At 52.0% G+C, this 19,503-nt stretch overlaps 2 protein-coding genes across 3 annotated transcripts in view; one reads left to right on the top strand and one right to left on the bottom strand.

Annotated features, from left to right (window-relative positions):
• ARMH1 (armadillo like helical domain containing 1) overlaps positions 1-1,160 on the bottom strand; it is a 47,707-nt gene extending 46,547 nt beyond the window's left edge. Inside the window, exon 1 of the mRNA XM_057708684.1 lies at positions 975-1,160. The gene's annotated coding sequence lies outside the window, so the exon portion shown is untranslated. The remainder of the gene's footprint in view (positions 1-974) is intronic.
• TMEM53 (transmembrane protein 53) lies at positions 548-18,073 on the top strand. Of its 2 annotated transcripts, XM_057708707.1 has the most exons (3): positions 548-704; positions 11,819-11,933; positions 16,518-18,073. In XM_057708707.1, the coding sequence occupies exon 3, from the start codon at positions 16,554-16,556 to the stop codon at positions 17,169-17,171; it is 618 nt and encodes a 205-aa protein (XP_057564690.1). In that variant the 5' UTR covers positions 548-704; positions 11,819-11,933; positions 16,518-16,553; the 3' UTR covers positions 17,172-18,073. The 2 variants fall into 2 exon arrangements, with proteins under 2 accessions (XP_057564690.1, XP_057564682.1); XM_057708699.1 differs by lacking the exon at positions 11,819-11,933 and having other exon boundaries at positions 571-704.
• Positions 18,074-19,503: the final 1,430 nt, after the last annotated feature.

The following is a 19,503-nucleotide window of genomic DNA, read 5'->3' as shown; positions in this document are numbered from 1 at the left end:
CTTTATGTCCCGCACGAACAGGGTATTCTCTAAAATCTTCTCCAGAAGATAGCACCTCCTTTGCGTCCTACCCGCCTCACCAGTAACAATATGCCTTGACCAACTGCGTGGAGGATGGGCTGGCACGCACCCCTGTGGCCGTTTTGTACGGTTTTCTACCTCCAGCCCTCGGAGCTGCTGCTGGTAGAGGATAGTAGAGGCAGCCAGATGATGTTCAAAGGGCACTGCTATCCACCCGGTAGGATCAGACGCGGTTAGGAAGGGGACCCTCCGCATCCCCAGAATACAGCACCTCTCCCGCAGACCCTCTTACCTACACAGGAGGGTGGGGACTCTTCCTGACCGGCGTCTTGGCTGGCCAATACCCGAGCCAGATCAAGAGAGTTCGCCAATGGCTGAGGGCCAGGGATAGAGCGGGGCGGGGCATGGTTGCTAGGGCCGAGCTAGCTCGGTGCTGCGGGAGGCTCCGACAGAGACTCAGTGGTTGCTAGGGCGGGAGGTCACAGAGCGCGGCTCAGGGATTGGGCAGCGTCGAGGGAGGTGGGTGGCTATTGGGCGGCACCCAGGAGGCGCAGGGGTGAGGTGCGGGCGCGCGAGCGGGAGTTCCGGCCGGAGGCCCGAGCTGAGGGCCGGCGCCTTCATCATGGCCTCGACCCAGCTGGACTACACCATCGAGATCCCGGATCAGCCCTGCCGGAGCCAGGGTATGGAACGAGGGTTGGGTCCAGTCGTGGGGAGGTGACCTAAGGAGTCTGTGGGTCGCACGAGCAGCTGTGGCCCCGCCCCCTTGCGGCCCCGCCCTCTCGCGGCCCACCCCCTCATAGGGGGTCCCCCTCACCGCAGATCCCAGACTTGGTCTGGTCCAGAGAGCCCCGCCCCCAGTAAGCCCCGCCCCCGGAGAGCTCTCCCTGTCCGAGCCCCGCCCCTTCCCAGCGTCTGCCCGCCCTCCAACCCCCCAGGTTGGGCCCCTTTACTCTGTCTCTTTAGTCGGAGTTCTCAAGCCTTCGCTTCTTTCCTGGTAGCTGAAAGCCCTCTGGATTCCTTTGTTTGGGGTCGGGCTTCCCACTGTTAGCCTTTCTTCGGCAGTTGTGGTTAGGGGTCCCACCCATTATATTCCATCCACTATTTTCTCCGGGGTCCATGCAGAAGCCCAGGACACAGAACCTTCATCTCTCCCTCCTCTGCAGTCTCCTTGGCAGTGATTAACAGAGCCGTGTCTGCCGTGAGTTAGAAGTCGGCTCAAATCCAGACTCCTCCCTTTAGCAGTTGGATGACCTTTGGCAGGCTTCCAGCTCTGAACTTCCGTTTCTTCATCTTCGCAGCTGGGGTACCAATAGTAACCTCCCTCCTAGGGTTGTTGGTTGCACAACTGAGATTATTTGTGTAAAGGACCCAACATAATGTTTGGCACAGAGTGAGTTTAATGATTAACCTTGTTTTCCTCCCTATAGTCATATCATTACAGAAAGGTGTGTGGGAGGCTCCCCAGAATTACTAGCCTGTAGAGCAGGTCTGGGTCCCTGGCAGTGTGAGTCGGATTGGGGGCCCAGAGAATGGGAAGTTTGGCCCCGATTGGGAATTACGGTAGAGTAGTCTTGACATACACCCCAGCCTGAGCTGCATGTCTTGCCCGCATTGCTCTACATCACCTTCACACCTCCAGTCTCACAGCCAGCCGCAGCTCAGCCTCTTCTGTTGCCGCTTCCCGGTGCACAGCTTTTTTTCTTATCACTCCTCTGTGTAAAACCCTTCAGTGGCTCCTTATTGCCCTCAGGATAAATCAAGTCCAGATTCCTTAGCATGGCATTCAGAGTCCTTCATAATTTAGCAGCCCTGCTTACCTCTGATCACTATGTCCTTCCACTGTTCAAACTGAGTTTTATGTTCTGACAACCCCACGATGCTTGTGATTCTCCGCGCGCTTCTTGCTTCCCTGCCTGTGTTCCCGCCATTTCCTCTGTCTGGAATGCCCTTTCCCCTCTGCTGCCCCACGCTGCCCCCTCGCTCGCCTGCTCATCATTTTAGGCTTCCCTCAGGTGTTACCTCTTTTAGGCGCGCCTTCCCAGGCCCATCCCATAGCATCTCGCGTTCCTTGGGTGGGGTCTAGGAGGGGCGTGCAACATCTGGGCTCCCACAGAACAGGTGGCTCCAGACCAGCTGTATTTCACTGGAGCTGGATCTGTTGGCTTGAGGGCTCTTGGGCTTATAGATGTAAAAGTGCTTTTTAAAAGTTTTAGCATCAGCGTGAGATGAAGCCAGTTAATATCATTGCCCTTCGAGAACCTTCGGCTGCAGAGGGCTGGAGCTGCCTTCTGCATGGCCAGGAGGGCAGAAGTTCTTCCTCCGTCCAGGTGGGCATCCTGGCAGTCTTGGTTGGCGTTTCAGTTCTACCTCCTGCTGTTCTGTTGCTTTGGCAAGTTCCTGAACCTCTCTGAGCCTCAGATTCCCCGACTGTAAAATGGGAGTAATAAGAGTGCCTACCTCACGGGATTGTGAAGGTTAACAAGGCAGTGACTGGATGTGTGTGCCTGGTGTGGAGCGGGTGCTCCGTCAGTATATTTCTTCCCCTTGGGGCTCCCTCTCCACTTCAAGGGGCTGGGCCCTAGAGTGGGAAGCAGTCTCAGGGGGCCATTTTGTCCTGCTTCCTTCTCCGAGCATGAGAGCCTGCGGTTGCCACCAGACCCTTCCCTGATGGGATACTTTCTCCCAAATATACCTGGCCTGTTGGAGGCAACTGGGATTGTTAGACAGCACTTCCCTTTCTTAAGCCACAATAGGCCTTCGTGTCATTTCTGTTTTCAGTGCAGCATTTGCTGTGTCCTGGCGGCGGGTTAGTTGCTGATGCCTCAGAAGTGACTCACACACAGACTCCCTTCAAGGAGCTGTGGTTCTGAGGAGGGCTGAGGGCTTAGAAGCAGGTGGTTTCACAAAGACGTGGCGACTGCAGGGCTGGGAGGTCATGGTGGGTAGAAGAGAGAGCAAGGGAATCTCTCTTCCTCTCTTTTCAAGAGGATAGCTTCATCTCTCTTCTCCAAGAGAATTACCCCCAGGGCCTTCAGCTGTTCCTCCTCTGGTGTGGCTCTAATAACCTCCTCCTTCTGATTGCTTTTCTGCACTGGCTTCGGTTCATCATGCCTTTCCCTCTCAAAGTGCACAGCCCCAAGCTGAACTGGAGGCTGTAGGAGCCCTCTGAAGGAAGTGACAGCACTGTGATCCCCTAAATCCGTGTGCTTCCTGTCTGCAGAGAGCTCCCCTCCAGGCTGACATGGGGGTCCAGAGATGGTCTCTCTTTTGCACTTGCTGTTTAATGGTGAGGAGGTATGTAGGATGGTCATATTTGGTTTCTGGAATTGCTCTCCCCCCCTAATTGTGCATCAAAGCCACAGAGCCCAGCACTGCTGTGAGCGGACAGAGAGGCGAGCAGCTGCTGCTGGCACAGCAATTAGCTGGCAGGCAGCTACAGCTCTGGGGTCATTCAGAGCCCAGGGTCCTTCTGCTGGGATTCCCACCAGCAAGTATCCATGGCTCTCTGGGCTGGATGAGGGTTGTGTGCCTGGTCCTCTGCTGCGCCGATCCCTTAACCTGGCATTTGCCCCCACCCCACCCACTCTGACCAGTGATCCCCTCGCCCTCCTAATGAGCGTCAGGTATTCTCATCTTACTTCCTGGGGGAAGGTTCTGTTCTCAGAGCTCCCACGGCGGGGACCCCGTCGTGTTGTTCGGAGGGTTTTGCTCACAGTTGCTGGAGCCTGGCAGAGACGAAGCGCCAGATGCGCTGGAGGAAGTCGTCTGGCAGCACTTGGGCCCCGCCTGAGCTGCGCTGCCCCTCCTCCCAGCCAGAGACTGGTCAGCCAAGTCCTGCCCCAAGGCCACTCTGTGGCTCGCCAGCAGGCCAGCAGGCCTTCTTAAAGGCACTTTGTTGCTTTCATGTTCAGAAAATATTTTTAGAAATAATTGAGTCACAGAATTAATGGGGCTGGGACAAGGGGCTCACTCTTAGGGTACAAAGAAAGCCTTCCTGGGGGTCACAGAGAAGGGACGTGACAGCCCAGGCTTAACTGTCAGTCTGCTCTTCTGCTGAGCGGTGGCCAGGGTCAAAGAAACGTAGACCCCGTCTTAACCCCCAGGAAGTTTCCCCTGGCACTGGGGAAACAGTCTGGGGTGGGCCACAGCCCAGACCACCATGGTGGGCCCCAAGGGTTGGCTGGCTTCCTGGAGAAGAGCGGCCCAAGCTGGACCTGGAGCTGTGGGAGGGCTGACAGGTAGATGGGGAACAGCAGGAAGTGCAGAACTGGCGGCACCGGGGGGACTGAGAGTGGCCTGAGGGAGTGGGCCCCCGGCCGGACTAGACCCTCTTGTTGTCTGTGGGGACCCCAGAGGTGCTTTTCTTTTTTAAACTGAGGAGTTTCATTTATTTTTTTAAATCATGATCTGTTTTCTTTCATGCATTAATTTAAAAAAACTTCCTAATTTGTCTGCTTTATACCAGGCACTGTGTTAGGCCCTGGATCTGAGCTCTAGACCTGAAGGACCCTTTGCCGGCCTCCTTTGTCGGCGGTCTCTCTGGTTTCTGCTGCCCTTACATTGTTGACCATGCCCAGCTCACACGCCAGGCCTGCCAGGAACCCCTCTTATGATTTTATTACTTCTGGCGACCACCTTGTGAAGTGGGGAGTTCTCTTATCGCATCTTACAGATGAGGAACAGAAACTCAGGGGAGGTGAAGTATCTTGCCCCAAGTTATCCCAGATTCCATTTCAGGAGCCTCACTCCAAAGCCTGTGCACGTAGATTTCACTTGCCATCAGGAAGTACTGCCTGAATACAGTTCCGTTTCTAGGAAGTAGTTAAGGACATGCATGAAGAAAGAGGTGTCCATTAAAGTATTTTTAAAACAGCAAAAAATTGGAGACAACATCGTGTCCAATAATGGGAGCTTGGTCATCATAAATTATGAAATATTCTATAGTTGCTCTGCAGCCACTAAAAAGAATGGTGTAGAAATTATATATTTTATATATATATACACATATATGTATATAAAAGCTGACAGAGAGATGTTCACAATATATTGCTAAATTGAAGAAAGCAGATTACAAAACAGGATGATTCCAAATTTATGAGATATTCATTTTCTGGTTTTTCTACAGTGAGCATGTGTTCCTCATGAAGTAATAACTTCAGTTCATTGAACTCTTTCTTTGTGCCAGGGCAACATGCTACGTCCTCAGCAGTCATTATCTGTTTAGTCCTGTGTGTTATTATCCCATTTCACAGATAGGGAAATTGACGCATGGAGAACTAGCTCAAGGTCTGTTTCATAGTTATTAGTGGCAGAGCCAGAGATCTGAACCTGGGTGTGGTTTTATACAGTATGCACTCTTGGATACCGTGCTACTCTCCTATGCTGTTACTCCGAAGGAAAAAAAAAAAAGTAAATTTAAAATGAAGTAATTTGGTTTAAATGTAGGAACTGTGAGACTCTAGAAAATATTTCTTGGGAGTAGAGGAAATTGAGGATCCTTTTATTCTTTGTATTCTAAGAAGAAGACATAGGTTCTTTGTATTTTGATTCTGGCTTGCGGAAGAAAAGCACTTATTGTTCCATAGATCCTTATGCCTTGTCAGCCCTTTCCTTTGTCTTCCCCATATGCCCCTGGGATATACACAATCTAATTTATGCTTTAGTTTTATGACTTGAACTGTTGTATAATATAGTATGTATCTGTAATTCTTGTATTATTGGTGTCAGTGTTGTTTGTTGAGAAACGTCCAGGGGACAGAGAGCCCGTGGGATTAAACTGCTGTGTGGGGGTCCTCGGGAAGTGCCAGGCTTGGAAGGAGTACTTCTGCCTTGCCAAGGGGCTTCTGGGCATCCATGATCTCTTTGACGTCTCAGCTGCTGTTGACTCTGCTGGGCACCTCCCCCAACCCTTTTATTTTAAAATAGTATTTTAACTCTCATTGCAAAAGTGATACATATAGATTTTAGAATGTGAGTAGAAAAAAAATCAGGAAAACGAAATTGCCTCTGATCCCAGAAATAATTGCTATTAATATTTGCTGTATTTTTTTCTATGCATAAGTATGTGTAGGTATGTGTGTGTGTATGTATATAGGGATCTGTTGTATATACTTCTCTGCAACTTGCTTTTTCGCTTAATATGTCACTATTAATTAATTAATTGGTTGCACCAGGTCTTAGTTGTGGCCAGCAGGCTCGTTAGTTGTGGCATGTGAACTCTTAGTTCAGATCTAGTTTCCTGACCAGGGATTGAACCCTGGCCCCTGCGTTGGGAGCATGGAGTCCCAACCACTGTGCCACCAGGGAAGTCCCCGCTATTAACTCTTAAAATAATAACATTATTGAGATATAATTCACATGCCATAAAATTCACCTTTTGAAAATGTGCAGTTCATTGGTGTATTTACAGAATTGTGCAACCATCACCACTATCTAATTTCAGAACATTTTCATCACCTCCAAAAGAAACCCTGAATTATTAGCAGTCTCTCCCCATTTCCCCCTCCCTCCAGCCCCTGGCAGCCACTAATCTACTTTCTGCCCTATGGATTTGCCTATTCTGGACATTTCATATAAATGGAATCATGCAATATATGGTCTTTGTGTCTGACTTCTTTCACTTAGCATATGTTTTCAAGGGTCATCATTTTGTTGCAGTGTTTCATTACTTTTTATGACCAAATAATATTCCATTGAATGGATATACCACATTTTATTCATCCATTTACAGGTGATAGGTATTTGCATTGTTTCCACCTTTTGGCTGTTGTGAGTAATGCTGCAAGGAACGTTTGTGTACAGGTTTTTTTTTTTTTTTTTTTGGCACACGGGCTTAGTTGCTCCGTGGCATGTGGGATCTTCCTGGAGCTGGGATCGAACCTGTGACCTCTGCATTGTCAGGCGGATTCTTAACCACTGCGCCACCTAGGAAGCCCCTGTGTGTACAGGTTTTTGTGTGGACATATGTTTTCAGTTCTCTTGGGTATATACCTAAGAGTGGAAATGCTGGGTCATATGGAAACTCTATCTTTAATTTTTTTTGAGGAAATGCCAAAGTGGATGCACCTTTTTGTGTTTTCACCAGCAGTGTATGAGGGTTCTGAATTCCCCACATCCTCATCAACACTTGGTATTATCTGACTTTTTATTACTGCCATCCTAGCAGGTATGATGTGCTATCCCGTGGTTTTGATTTTCATTTCCCTAATGACTGTAACGTTGAGTACCTTTTCCTGTTCCTATTGGCCATTTGTACATCTTTGGAGAAATGTCTCTTCAAATTCTGTGCCCATTTTAAAGTTGGATTATTTGTCTTTTTAATTGTTGAATTGTGAGAGTTTTTTATATATCCTGGATACAAATCCCGTATTAGATATATGATTTGCAAATATTTTCTCTCATTCTGTGGGTTTCTTCACTGTTTGATGGTGTCCTTTGATGTTCAAAAGTTTTCAGTTCTGATGAAGTTCCAATTTATCAGTTCTTTCTTTTATTCCTTGTACTTCTAGTCATGTCTAAGAAACCATTCCCTAATCTAAGGTCACAAAGATTTACTCTTACATTTTCTTCTAAGAGTTTTGTAGTTTTAGCTTTTACATCTATGTTTATGATCTGCTTAATGTATTACTGAATATTTCCACATGATTAAACATTTTTCTTTCGTAGAAGTGGAATTACTGAGTTGAAGATTGCATGTTTTTTGAGGCTTTTGATACCCCTACCAAAATTGTTGTGATGCTCTTCTCCCTATCATTTCCTTCCTCCTTCCTGCCTGTCTCCCACTGCTCTGGTTCCGGCCTTTGCCATCTCTTGCCTTACGTGTTACAGTAGTCTCCAACCTGTTCCTAACGGGCCCTTTCAGTGCAGAGATAAACACAGTGGCAGGGTGATGGTGGTGCTGTGACAATACAGAGGAGGGGCATCTAACCCAGTCTAGTGGCTTGGGGGGTGGTGAGAAGGGGCTGGGGAGGGCATCAAGGGGGGCTTCTTGGATGTCAACAGTGAGCTGACTCAGCAGGTGGCATGGGCATTAGCAAAGCATAACCATGGAGCATCAGCCTCCAGGGCTGGGGAGTGAGGAGCATGTGCAAGGTCCCGGAGGCAGGGGTAGTGTGGCATGGGGGCCCAGAGATGGATGCTGGCTCTGCCACTTCCTGGCTGTGTGTTTTTGGGGAAAGAGACTTATCCTCTCTGCGTGTTAGCTTTCTCACCTGTAAAATAGGGATAGCAGTAGTAGCTAACTGCTAGGACGGTCGAGGGACCAAATGAGGCAGCGAATGTTGAGGTTCTGACGGCAGTGGCCAGTCCCTGAGGAGGAGCAGGTGGAAGCGGTCAGTGTTGGATCTGCTGTACAGAGCCAGCCATGCGTACAGATTTGGAGCTGAGCAGAAGGAGATTTGGTTAAGACTTGCTTTTCTTTTACCCAGGGGACCGGCTGGGATAGCGGTGATGAGCTGGTCTCTAAGAGTCAGAGCACCTGAGTTTGGATTCCAGCTTCACTGCTTATTAGTTGTATAACCTTGAGCAATTATTTACTATCTTTGTGGCTTTGTTTTTAATCAGTAAAATGAGAATAATAACAGTTCCTTGTTCATAGGATTGTTGTGAAGAGTGAGTTGATATATAAAGTGCTTAGAATAATGCCTGACACAATTCTCTTTTTGCTGTTATTGTTATTGTTTTTCTTGGTGATAGGAAAGGGGGATGTAGGAGCTGAAGGAGGTGTGGAATTCAGAGAGGTGTGTGATGCTTTAGCACTGAGGTGGGTTTGATTGCCAGCACAGGGCTGTGCTAAGTCCTGGTGTAGAAGTGGGAGACAGAGCCAGTGCCCGAGTCTTCAGTGCCTGAGGGGCAGTGGCCAGAGGCTGGGAGATGTCAGCAGTGGGAGGGGGTGAGGGTGATGACCAGTGGAAGGAACAGAAAAGGAGCAGGGGCTTTTACGGAGCGTGGAGGAGTCATGATGCGGATATGGCAATAAATAACAATGGCCATAGCAATTACCTTGATTACTCTGGAAAGGGCAGTGGGTAACAAGAAGGCCAGCTCTTTCTCCTTGGATCCATCCTTCACTTTGCAGCCACGTGTTCATTCATTCAGCACGTTTCTGCCGAGTGCCTGGATGAGCCCGCTACAGCGCTGGGCACCGGGAATGTGGCGCTAAACGCAACAAACTCAGTTCCTGCCTTCACAGAGCCTATTGGCTGAGGAGAGACAGACGCCGTACAAATAATTGTGCAAGTCGTTAATCAATGCAGATTGGATGACGCCACTCCCGCAGTTCCAGAATCTCCACTGCTCCAGATAAAATCCTGACTCCTAAGCATGGCTTGCGGGCATGGCAGGATTGGGCCCCAGTCCCACTCTTGGCAGCTCCCCTGCCCCCTGCTGCTCCCTCATCCAGGCTTCTAGCCTCCTGGGACTGCTTGCTTTGCCCCAGAGCTACTGTGACATCTCCATTGCCCCCCGCCCCTGCTCCTTCAAGGCCAGTGCAGCAAGCGTGTCTTCCTGTGGGAGGCCTTTCCTGGTTACCGCCACTCTCTCAGCCGTGTTCCTGGAGCACCTTGGACCTCTCTGGATTATAGCACTCCGTGTCTAGAATCAGGATGGGCAGCGTGGCTCCAGTGGGAGGCGGTCATGACAAAGCCTGCGAGTTAGGAATGGGCATGGAGAGGGGGCCCTGGGAGGAGACCGTGTCCGGGGAGTGGGAGATGCCCATGGGTAGGAGAGAACCTTGTGGTTCAGGGGGGCGGCCTCAAGTGCCTCGCTGGAGTAGGACAAATTCTCTCCTTTTAGGAACGTTGCAGAAAGCTTGGGCAGGCGAAGAGCTGCCCTGGCCAAGGATGGGAGGCCACCAGGCCAAGAAAGGTGGTAAAAGTATTTAGAGTGGCCTGTGTTAGAGCTGTGGGACCATCTGTCTTTTCAGAGGCTGAGGCCAGTATCAGGGGAGTCTGGGAGGGCTGGCGGAGGTCAGTGAGGGACTGAGGTGTGGGCAGCTCCTGCTCCAGGCTGAGTTGTAACCCAGTCTGGGATCCCCATGGACTCAGGCAGTTAATCTCCAAAGGCCGGAGTCGCCCCTGCTAGAGAGCAGGAACGTTGAACTTTTCAATCACATTAATTTCCACAGGAAATTGTTGTCTTCCTTTCGTCCAAAGGTTAGTGATTTATATTTACCATCCTCTCAACTAGCCTTGAAATTTACTGTTGCCAGGTCACCACCAGCATCCATAAATCTCAGGGTGGCAGCTGAGCGTAGCCACGGGGCTTGATCCTTGGGAGGGTACACCCTGGCCCTTTTGGGAGGGCAGATAACTAGCCACAGACAGTCCCTGCACAGACGTCGCCCCAAGGAGGGTGGGTACTCACTTGGCAGGGGAAATGAGAGGAGGTTGCAGGGAGGCCTCCAAGAAGCAGCCGTGGAGGAGGCGGCTGCCTTGTGCCTTGGCATATCACCAAAGGAGATGTGCTAGCAGTGGACGGGGCTGGGGGCACAGAAGGTCTCAGGTGGCTGAGGATGGGGAGCAGGGACCAGATTCCCAGCTCTACACCTCCTGTGTGCCCTTAGGCAAGTAACTTAACCACAGTGTGCCTCAGTTTCCCCATCTGTAACAACATGCCTCGTATTGTTGTTGTGAGTGTTACACCTCAGTAAATGCTGGCTGTCCTTCAGGACGGGGTGGATGATCTGGTAGTGGCCCCCAGAGTTGGTCTCCTTCACTTCCCTGCTTATACTGCCCTATCCATTTCTCCTTTTTTATTTTTATTTTTAGATTTTTTGGCTGCATTGGATCTTTCTTGCCGAGCACGGGCTTTCTCTGGTTGTGGCACATGGGGGCTACTTTTCATTGAGGTGCGTGGGTGTCTCATTGTGGTGGCTTCTCTTGTTGCAGAGCATGGGCTCTAGGTGCACGGGCTTTAGTAGTTGCAACTCCAGGGCTCAGTAGTCGTGGCTCAAGGGCTTAGTTGCTCCGCGGCTTGTGGGGTCTTCCTGAACCAGGGATTGAACGTGTGTCCCCTGCATTGGCAGGCAGATTCCTAACTACTGCACCACCAGGGAAGTCCCCGTTTCTCCTTTTAAAAGTCATCTTCTTCCATCTGCTCAGGGAATTAGGACGGGAGCTGGCAAATGTTTTTTGTAAAGGGCTGTACCTTAGGCTTTGTGAACTGTGTGGTCTCTGTTGCAGCTACTCAACTCTGCTGTTTTAGCTTGAAAGCAGCCATAGACATTATGTAAATGAATGAGCTAGGCTGTGTTCCAATAAAACTTTATTTGTGGACACTGAAATTTAAATTTCATATGCTTTTTCACATCACAAAATCTTCTTTTGATTTTTTTTTTTTTTTTTTTTTTTTTTTCTTTTGATTTTTTAAAAAAACATTTTAAAATGTAAAAAACATTTTTATTGTAGCTCAGAGGTCATATGAAAACATCATGGGTCGAGTTTGGCCTGTGGCTTGTAGTTTGCTGAACCCTGGACTAGAGGGTGCGATTGCGTGGCAGAAGTGTTTATTCACTTTTCTCACCTGGGCTATGTCTTTGAGTCACTAAAGAAAGGGGCCCTCAGGTGGGTTTTTCCAGTGACCCTCTAGTGCCTCCTGAGAGGCCTAAAAGCCAGTTGATGTGACGGACGGAGGAAGGAGCCCCCTGGGAACCTGGCCTGGCAGGATGGCTGGGCCTGCACCTGGCGCTTCCCTGCCCTCAGCCCGATGGTGCTGGCTCTTGACTGGCCCATCACCCCCACCTCACACCCTAACCCCGGGGATGACAGTCCCACCCTGCTTGTGTTTCAGAGAACAGCCCCAACCAAGGCAGGAAGGAAGCGGGGACTCGACAGCCTTTGGTGATTCTTTTGGGCTGGGGTGGCTGCAGTGACAAGAACCTGGCCAAGTACAGCGCCATCTACCACAAAAGGGTGAGTACTGCAGGCACGCGGGCACCCAGTGCGCTGGGGCCGCTCTGCAGGGCTCTCCCCAGCCTTGGCTGCCCTCATCTCCCGGCTGCAGTGGAGGTGGACCACCAGGTAGTCCAGGCAGGCCCGGGAATGGCACCAGGAATAGCCTGTGAGGAAGATGCTGGGCCCACGGGGACTTGGACGGGATCATCCACCCTTTGCAGCCAGCTCTGTGGCCTGGTCTGTCCCCTTCAGCCCCTGACCTGCTCCCCCTTCCTTCCTCCCTAAGCCCCACAATGGGCAGACCATCCCAGATGTGCTCACAGCTGTAGAGTCAGCCCAGACCTCGAGTCTGTGTTGGCTAGTGCTGCCTCTCCGGGCAGCAGGAACCCGGGCTGGGTGTGCTGGGAGTAGTTGGACTCCTGGAGCTTTCTCCTTTTCCGACCAGGTGAGTTTCTGTCTTAGGGGTGACCATGGCACCCTCACGTTTCCGGAGTAGAAGATCCTCTTGGAAGAGAGATTCAGGGCTGAGGTTTCCTTGCTTGATCTCAGGCTGCACCAAGAGCTGGATGTAGAGGCTGTGGTAACTGGAGAGAGCTTGGGAGGGCCTGGTTATATCTGGGAAGCCCTTTCCACAGCTTTGGCCGCTGGCCTGGCCCTGCTCTCCTCAGCCCAGACCTCCCCAAGCAGGAAGGCATCAGTGCAGACCCCTAGCTGCCAGCTAGAAGCCTTGCACTGAGGAGGAGTGGTAGTCACCTGGGAGAAGGGCCAGCTAGGGCCACCTCCCCTGAGCCTCCCTCCACGGACCCATGTCTGCGCGGTGCCACAGGTGGGTGGTGGCCCTGGAACGGGAGAGGCGTTGGAGGAAAGATGTAGTTCTGAGCTTGAAGCCTCCCCTCAACCAGCAAGCCTGGTCCTCTGGCATTGCCTTACTCCTTAGGTAGTTTCAGCTGCTTCTGAATTCCACTCACTGAACGAGGCTAGCTTGTCTGGCTTCTCCGTTAGACTAAGATCCTTGAGGGCAGGCAGAGGACTAGGAATAGGTGAGTGTGGCCAGAACAGAGGATGAAAGAAAGGACAAGTGTGAAGAGTTGAGGCTGGGAGGGTCCTCAGGGCACGCAAGCAGGGCTGTGGTCTTAGACCTGTGCTTCTGAGAGTCCCTCACTGCCGAGTGGGGACAGGATTGAGGGGGCCAGGACTGGAGGCCGGGAAGTGAGTTTGTCGAGGTGTCCAGGACCTTGGGGCTGATGGGGCCGGTGGAGGGGATCTGATGGATCAAGGAGCTTGTTAGGAGGTAGAGTGGTCGCTGAATGAGAGATTGGGTATGTGCACAGGGACAGGGAGGAGTCTGGGTGATGCCAGGTTTCCGGCTGCAGCGGATCCTGGGTAGAGGCAGGTGTGTTCTTTGAAACAAGGAGCACTAGAGGAGAAACCATAGGCTCTGGGGTGGATGAAATTCCCCCAGGGAGGGTGTAGAGGGCAAGGAGAAGAGGCCCAGGACAGAACCCAAGCTTAAAGGAGCAGAAGACAAAGGGGGTCCCATGTGGAAAGGAGGAGTGGCTACAGATGGACAAGAAAACTCAGGGGAATGTGATGAAATCCACAGGAAGAGAGTCTTAGGGAAATGGGCCACTGTAGAGGGAGAGAGGAAAGCTGTTCTTGGGTCAGAAGACATGGGGAGGAAGTGAAGAAGTGGAGGGAGAAGGTGATCTCAGGGAAGGCAGAGGGGTTGAGGTGGCAGCGCTGGTTGCAGGGGCTGTTGTCTGGGAAGGGAGGGGGTGCCTTTACCCTCTAGTCAGGAGGATAAGAAGGGGGTAGAGAAAAAATTTTTCCAACCCCAAACTCCTAATACTTTATTATTTAAAAGAATATAAAAACATCATATTCTGTCCCCTAGAGATCACCTCTATTTAACGTTAGTATATATCCTTTTAGCTTTTTTTTTTTTCTGTGTGTGCATCTTTTCTTTACCTAAATAAGATCTCTTGAATACACTGTTTTGTATCCTGCTTTTTTTTGGACCATGATCTCCACCATCCCACGTTAATTCATTTTAATCTCATTGAGTTTCCAGTCCATATCCAGATTCTCTGATAGTCGCCAAAGTGTCTTTTACAGCTGGTTTTCCCAAACCAGAATTCAATCCAGGATTACCCATTGCATCTAGTTATTTTGTTCCTTAAGCCTCTTTTAAGTCTAGAACAGTCCTTTTTTCCCCTGATACTGTCTTATTGAAGAGCCAGGGCTACCAGAGAGTATTTCTAAGAGCTCGTGATCCCAAGTGCTGCTGGAACGAAAGTACAATGGGGGCCGAAAGGTGTCATGGGATCTAGCCATTTGGGAGAACGTGGGTGACTGTGGTAAGAGAAGTGCAGCTGTCAGAGTAGAGTTAGTGGGAGGGGACCAGGTGGAGAGGGTGGGTGTTAAAGTTTGGGAAGGTGAAGGGAGGATGGGACAGAGTTAGAGGGGAACATGGTGGAAAGGCAGAAGCTTTAATCTTTTTTAATGAGATAGGTTTGAATAGGAATCTGAAGTGAGGAAGAGACTGAGAATACAGGAGAGTGAGGTGAGGACGGATGGAGCAGGCTGGGACTGAGTGTGTGCGGAGATGGAGAGATGGTTGGCTTCGGGGAAGAGAGAAGGGACTGGGATCTGACAGGCAATAAGAGCCTGGTCCTTGGTGCAGGGGCTTCTAGGAGCATCTGACTGGGGAGGTGGCAGCAGAGATGGAAACCTCAAAGTGAGGCCCAGGGGAGCTTGGTGTATGTACCCTGCACAGGGGTTGTTGGGCGTCCACAAGGTGAGCTCTGTGCGTGCACTCATGGGTGATGGGGCACTCATGGGGTAGAGGGCACACACACCCTCAGAGGTGGCGAGTTCACAGGAATTGCCAAGTTTGTGTCTGTATCACAGGTAGTTCTGCGCGGGAATGCTTCTGGGGAGGAGTGTGCGTGTACGTGTGTGCATGCAAGTGTGTGGCCTCCTGAAGGTAGTGCCTACAGTGGTGTGCATACTTGTGGGTGTGTGCGGGCAGCTGTGCTTTTCTGTGCACTCCACAGTGTGTGGCGGGCACCATGGGTGTCTGCCTCTGTGGGGTGTGAGGCAGACAAGGCTGTGTTTAGTCCCAGGAGTTGTGTGTGTGTGGTGGTGTGGAGTGTGTCTGTGTTTGTGGGCAGTGCTGTGTGTAGGTTGAGGGTGGATGGAAATACATTTCACACCCCCCTGGGGAGTTGGAGCAGAGCACTTTGTGAAATTTTCCAGAGCTGAGGGGCCAGGTGGCATCCGTGACCCTCACTTTGGAGTCTTGGAAGGGGTGCTTAGGTACGCAAGGGCCTTGGTGAGAGCAGAGCCAGGAGGAGTTGGGGCCCATGTGATTGCAGTCAGCGGGAGGGGAAAGGTCAGGGGGCTGATGGCAGGGTTCCCTCAGCTGACCCTCTCTGTTTGGCTCTGGGTCATTCAAGTACTGTGCCTGTAGACTTTTCTCCTTGTTATGACTCCTACCACCACGAATGACTGCTATTCTCAGCTGAGAACTGACTTTGTGCCAAGAGCTGTTTTGGGCACTTGAGATACATCTTCTCATTTAATTTTCACCACAGTCCCATGAGATGGATGTTATCGCAACATCCAGATGGGGACGCAGACTCAGAAAGATGAAGAAAGTTGCTCCTCATCTACACGGTTAGCAAGTGCTGGTCCTAGGAATTGAGCCCAGAACTGCCTGACCCCAGAGCCTGCCTAACTCAGCTTCCCCTGACAGAGGGCCCTTTGTCTCTGGCACACGTTCATGAGAGAGGATTGGACTCAGGGTGGCTTTGGCTGCCTTTTCTAACTGGCTTAGAAGGGGATCTGTGTGGAGACCTTGAGGTGTACTTGACCCAGGCATTGAGGGGTACAGAGGCCTAGAGAGAGTTTAGTTAAGATTTTAGAATTTGAGGAACAACAGCGTTTACTGTGGAATTTGGGGAGAGTGAGGAGTGATCCCAGGCCTTGGAACCAGACATTTGGGAGTATGGACTCTGTTCTCAGGGCCCTGCAGGATGGTGGCAGTGGCCAGAGACTGATGCCATGTGGACCTGGCTCACGAGTGGCCTCTGGTGGTCAAGGCTGGGCCTGCAGGCTGTCTCCAGTGCTGGGTCTTGTGGGGATACCTGTTTATCCCTGGGAAGTAGGGACAGGCAAGAGCAAGAATTGCTGCAGCAGGGTGTAGCCAAGCAGTGAGGCCTTAAATGTGCCAGAGTTGAGCAGATGAGGGTGCAAGGTCGGGGGTGGGAGGGAGACGGGGAGAGGACCAGAGCGAGGAGGCTTCTTTCTGGTCAGCCCAGATGTCTCCAAAGCAAGCTCTGGGCTCCAGGCCTTGTGTGCCATACCATCCCAGGCTGAGGGGGCTTGGCAAGCATGAAGCACTTATTCCACACATGGGGCTGGAGTGGACCTTCCCGCATCTAGGAGAGGTGAGCTGGCGCCCAGGCTGCAGCAGAGCCTGGAGCACTGCCAGCTTATGGGCCTGTGGAAGTCGGAGCTGCTGGACCCCTCTGACCTGAGCTGGTCCCCGCTGCCCCACTCCATCCCTGAGGACGGACGGGGCCTCTCTCCTCTCCTCAGGGCTGCATCGTGATCCGATACACAGCCCCCTGGCACATGGTCTTCTTCTCCGAGTCCCTGGGCATCCCTTCGCTTCGTGTCTTGGCCCAGAAGCTGCTTGAGCTGCTCTTTGATTACGAGGTTGAGAAGGAGCCCCTGCTCTTCCATGTCTTCAGCAACGCTGGCGTCATGCTGTACCGATACGTGCTGGAGCTCCTGCAGACCCACCGGCGCTTCTGCCACCTGCGTGTGGTGGGTACCATCTTCGATAGCGGTCCTGGTGACAGCAACCTCCTGGGGGCTCTGCGGGCACTGGCAGTGGTCCTGGAGCACCGGCCTGCCGCGCTGCGCCTGCTGCTCCTGATGGCCTTCACCTTGGTGGCAGTCCTGTTCCACGTCCTGCTGGCGCCACTCACCTCCCTCTTCCACACCCACTTCTATGACAGGCTGCTCGATGCAGCCTCTCGCTGGCCTGAGCTCTACCTCTACTCCAGGGCCGACGAGGTGGTCCTGGCCAGGGATGTGGAGCGCATGGTGGAGGCACGCCTGGCGCACCGGGTCCTGGTGCGCTCCGTGGACTTCGTGTCATCCGCACATGTCAGCCATCTCCGCGACTACCCTACTTACTACACGAGCCTCTGTGTCAACTTCATGCGCAGCTGTGTCCAGTGCTGAGGTCCTTGTGCTACCCACCTCACCTCTGCTCCAGAAATAAATGCCTGACACCTCTCCACAACCTACACTCATGGGTGGGGTCTTCTTCTGGTTCAACCCCCTGCAGCCCTCTGGGACTTTATGGTTCTCCAGGTAGAGCATTCCCATGGGCCTCTGTCCTGGGCGACTGTGGTGGTCTGCTTATCCCAGGGTCCTAGGAGCAGGAGAGTCTGCGCAGGTCTCTGCGGGAGCCTTGCAGAGGATGTGATTGGAGAAGTGCAACAGTCAGGCTGCTGATTCCTGTGGCGTTTAGGCTATGAAGGGTTAATAAAGCTGGGGGTGGGAGCCGAGGTGAGGCTGAGCCTCAGGATTGCTCTCTGATTCCTTGAATAGAAGATGAGCTTTGCCGGGAGGTGCCAGAGGGTAGGGGCAGGCTGAGGCAGGGGCCGTGATCTATGCTCCCAGGTCCTGGAAGGGCAGAGCCTCATAGTGTGGCGTGCCGTCCCTGTGGAACCACTTGGCAGTTCACTCAGGCTTCTCATTGCCAGGGAGTCTGAGGTGGAAGCCAAATGTGGAGCTGAGGATGCACAGGTGGGGGAGCCTGTGCAGGTCCACCGCTCTGCCAGGAAGCCACTGGAGCCAGGGAAGCTGCAAGAAGTGTGTGTAATGGGCAGATGGAGTGGGGAGCAGGAAGACAGCAGCGCCAGACAGGAGCTGGGACAAGCTGAGTCAGGAGCCCTAAAGACCAGAACCAGAACCATTGGCCTGAAACAAACTCCTTCGTCTCCTTGAGGGAGACCCACTTGGATCCTCTGTAGGCAGGAGCAGTGTCTTCAACCTTAGAGTCCTCTATCCTCTATCATTCTACAAGTCACTGCTGCACAATGCTGGCACATAGTAGGCATTCAATAAATATTTGTTGATTGAATGAGCTTACTGTGGTGCTCAAGGGACTTGGGGGGCAGGGATGGGCTTTGAAAGTTTGACAGGCAGTGACGGGAGATGGCTGGAAAAGCTCTGGGTGGGAGCTGACCCCTGATAGTCTCAGGGCTGATGGACCCTCTGTCACCAGAGCCTAGCTCTCCCTGCATTGCCTCAGCCCTCTGGGACTCCCCAGCTACTGTGGCAGCCAGTTCTTACGCTGTGTGGCTGCATTCCTAGCCATGGCCAACAGGTGGCAGTGCTGCCTGTGCTATGCGACAGAGCTCAAGGATCCCACAGCAGGGCAGGTTTCATGCCCTCACTCTGGGTTAATGTCTCCTATTAGAGAGCATATGGCCCCCAGGGTGGAAGTAACCAGCCATCAAGGACCTACTGAGTCCGCGGCAGGGAGGGAGGGAGTAGAAATCCGAAAGGAGCCAGCCTGATGGGAATTGGGCTGCTCTGCCTCGACAGGCCACACACATTCCCTAGAATCCTGGGCCCCAAAATCTTTGCTTTCAGAATATTTGGTGCCATTGAGCTGGACCTGGGGCTGTGAAGGGCCTTTGCTGGACTCCAGTGAGGGTGACTTGTTATCTGAGTGCAGAGGACAGGATCTGCCAGCTGGACCTGATTCTATAATATTCACTGTGGGCATCCCAGAGATGGCTGTGTCTTAAGATTCCAGAAGATGGAGGGTAGGCCTGGTGTGTGAGAACGTGTGAAGGAAAGGAGTGTCTGGAGTCATGAAGATACGCGGATCTTGATAATGTTTTGTCAGAACAGCTTTCTGTGGTGGACGAGGACTCATCTCAGCTTTGAGACCTTGCCCAGGCACACAGAATGCTGCTCACTCACTGGCACTGGGCAGCCGTGGGGATGACCATCTGACAAAGCTCCATCTCCAGTGCTAGCTCCCCAGCCTCAGTTCCCTGACTTGAGGAGCCACCTTGGGTAAAGGGGGTTCCTACTGTTTGGCTGATCTGGGCAGTAGCTATACCAGGCTGTTGGTCACTAGGATGCAGAACAGAAGCCACGAGGGACTGAGATGGTGCTTCCATTTTTGGTCCCTAGCTCACTTTCAAGGGACTAGGAAAGGGACAGAGGTTTGGGGCTTATGTTTTCACCCATGCTTATAGCTGTTCCAGCCCTAGACTGGGGGATACAGCTTGCATCCCCTCTGTACCCCTAAGCTCTGACCTCTTCTGTGATTAATGAGCTGACGATTCTGCATCGATAAGGAATTAACCTGGAGCCCCTACCCATCAATAGTCAGGAGTCCAGGTCCCGGCCTCATCCCCACCCCTGACAGTGCTCCAGGGCCCCTGAGCAGACCAACCCCACATGGCTTTTCAAACCCACAGCCAAATCTTTTTCCCCACACTGCTGTCAGGAATTAACCCCTTAACTGCCTCTGTTCATACCACCCCAC

This window comes from Hippopotamus amphibius, chromosome 1, assembly GCF_030028045.1.
Source record: "Hippopotamus amphibius kiboko isolate mHipAmp2 chromosome 1, mHipAmp2.hap2, whole genome shotgun sequence".
NCBI lineage: Eukaryota > Metazoa > Chordata > Mammalia > Artiodactyla > Hippopotamidae > Hippopotamus > Hippopotamus amphibius.
The sequence above is the reverse complement of the archived record's forward strand: the minus strand, read 5'-3'. Positions and strand labels throughout refer to the sequence as shown.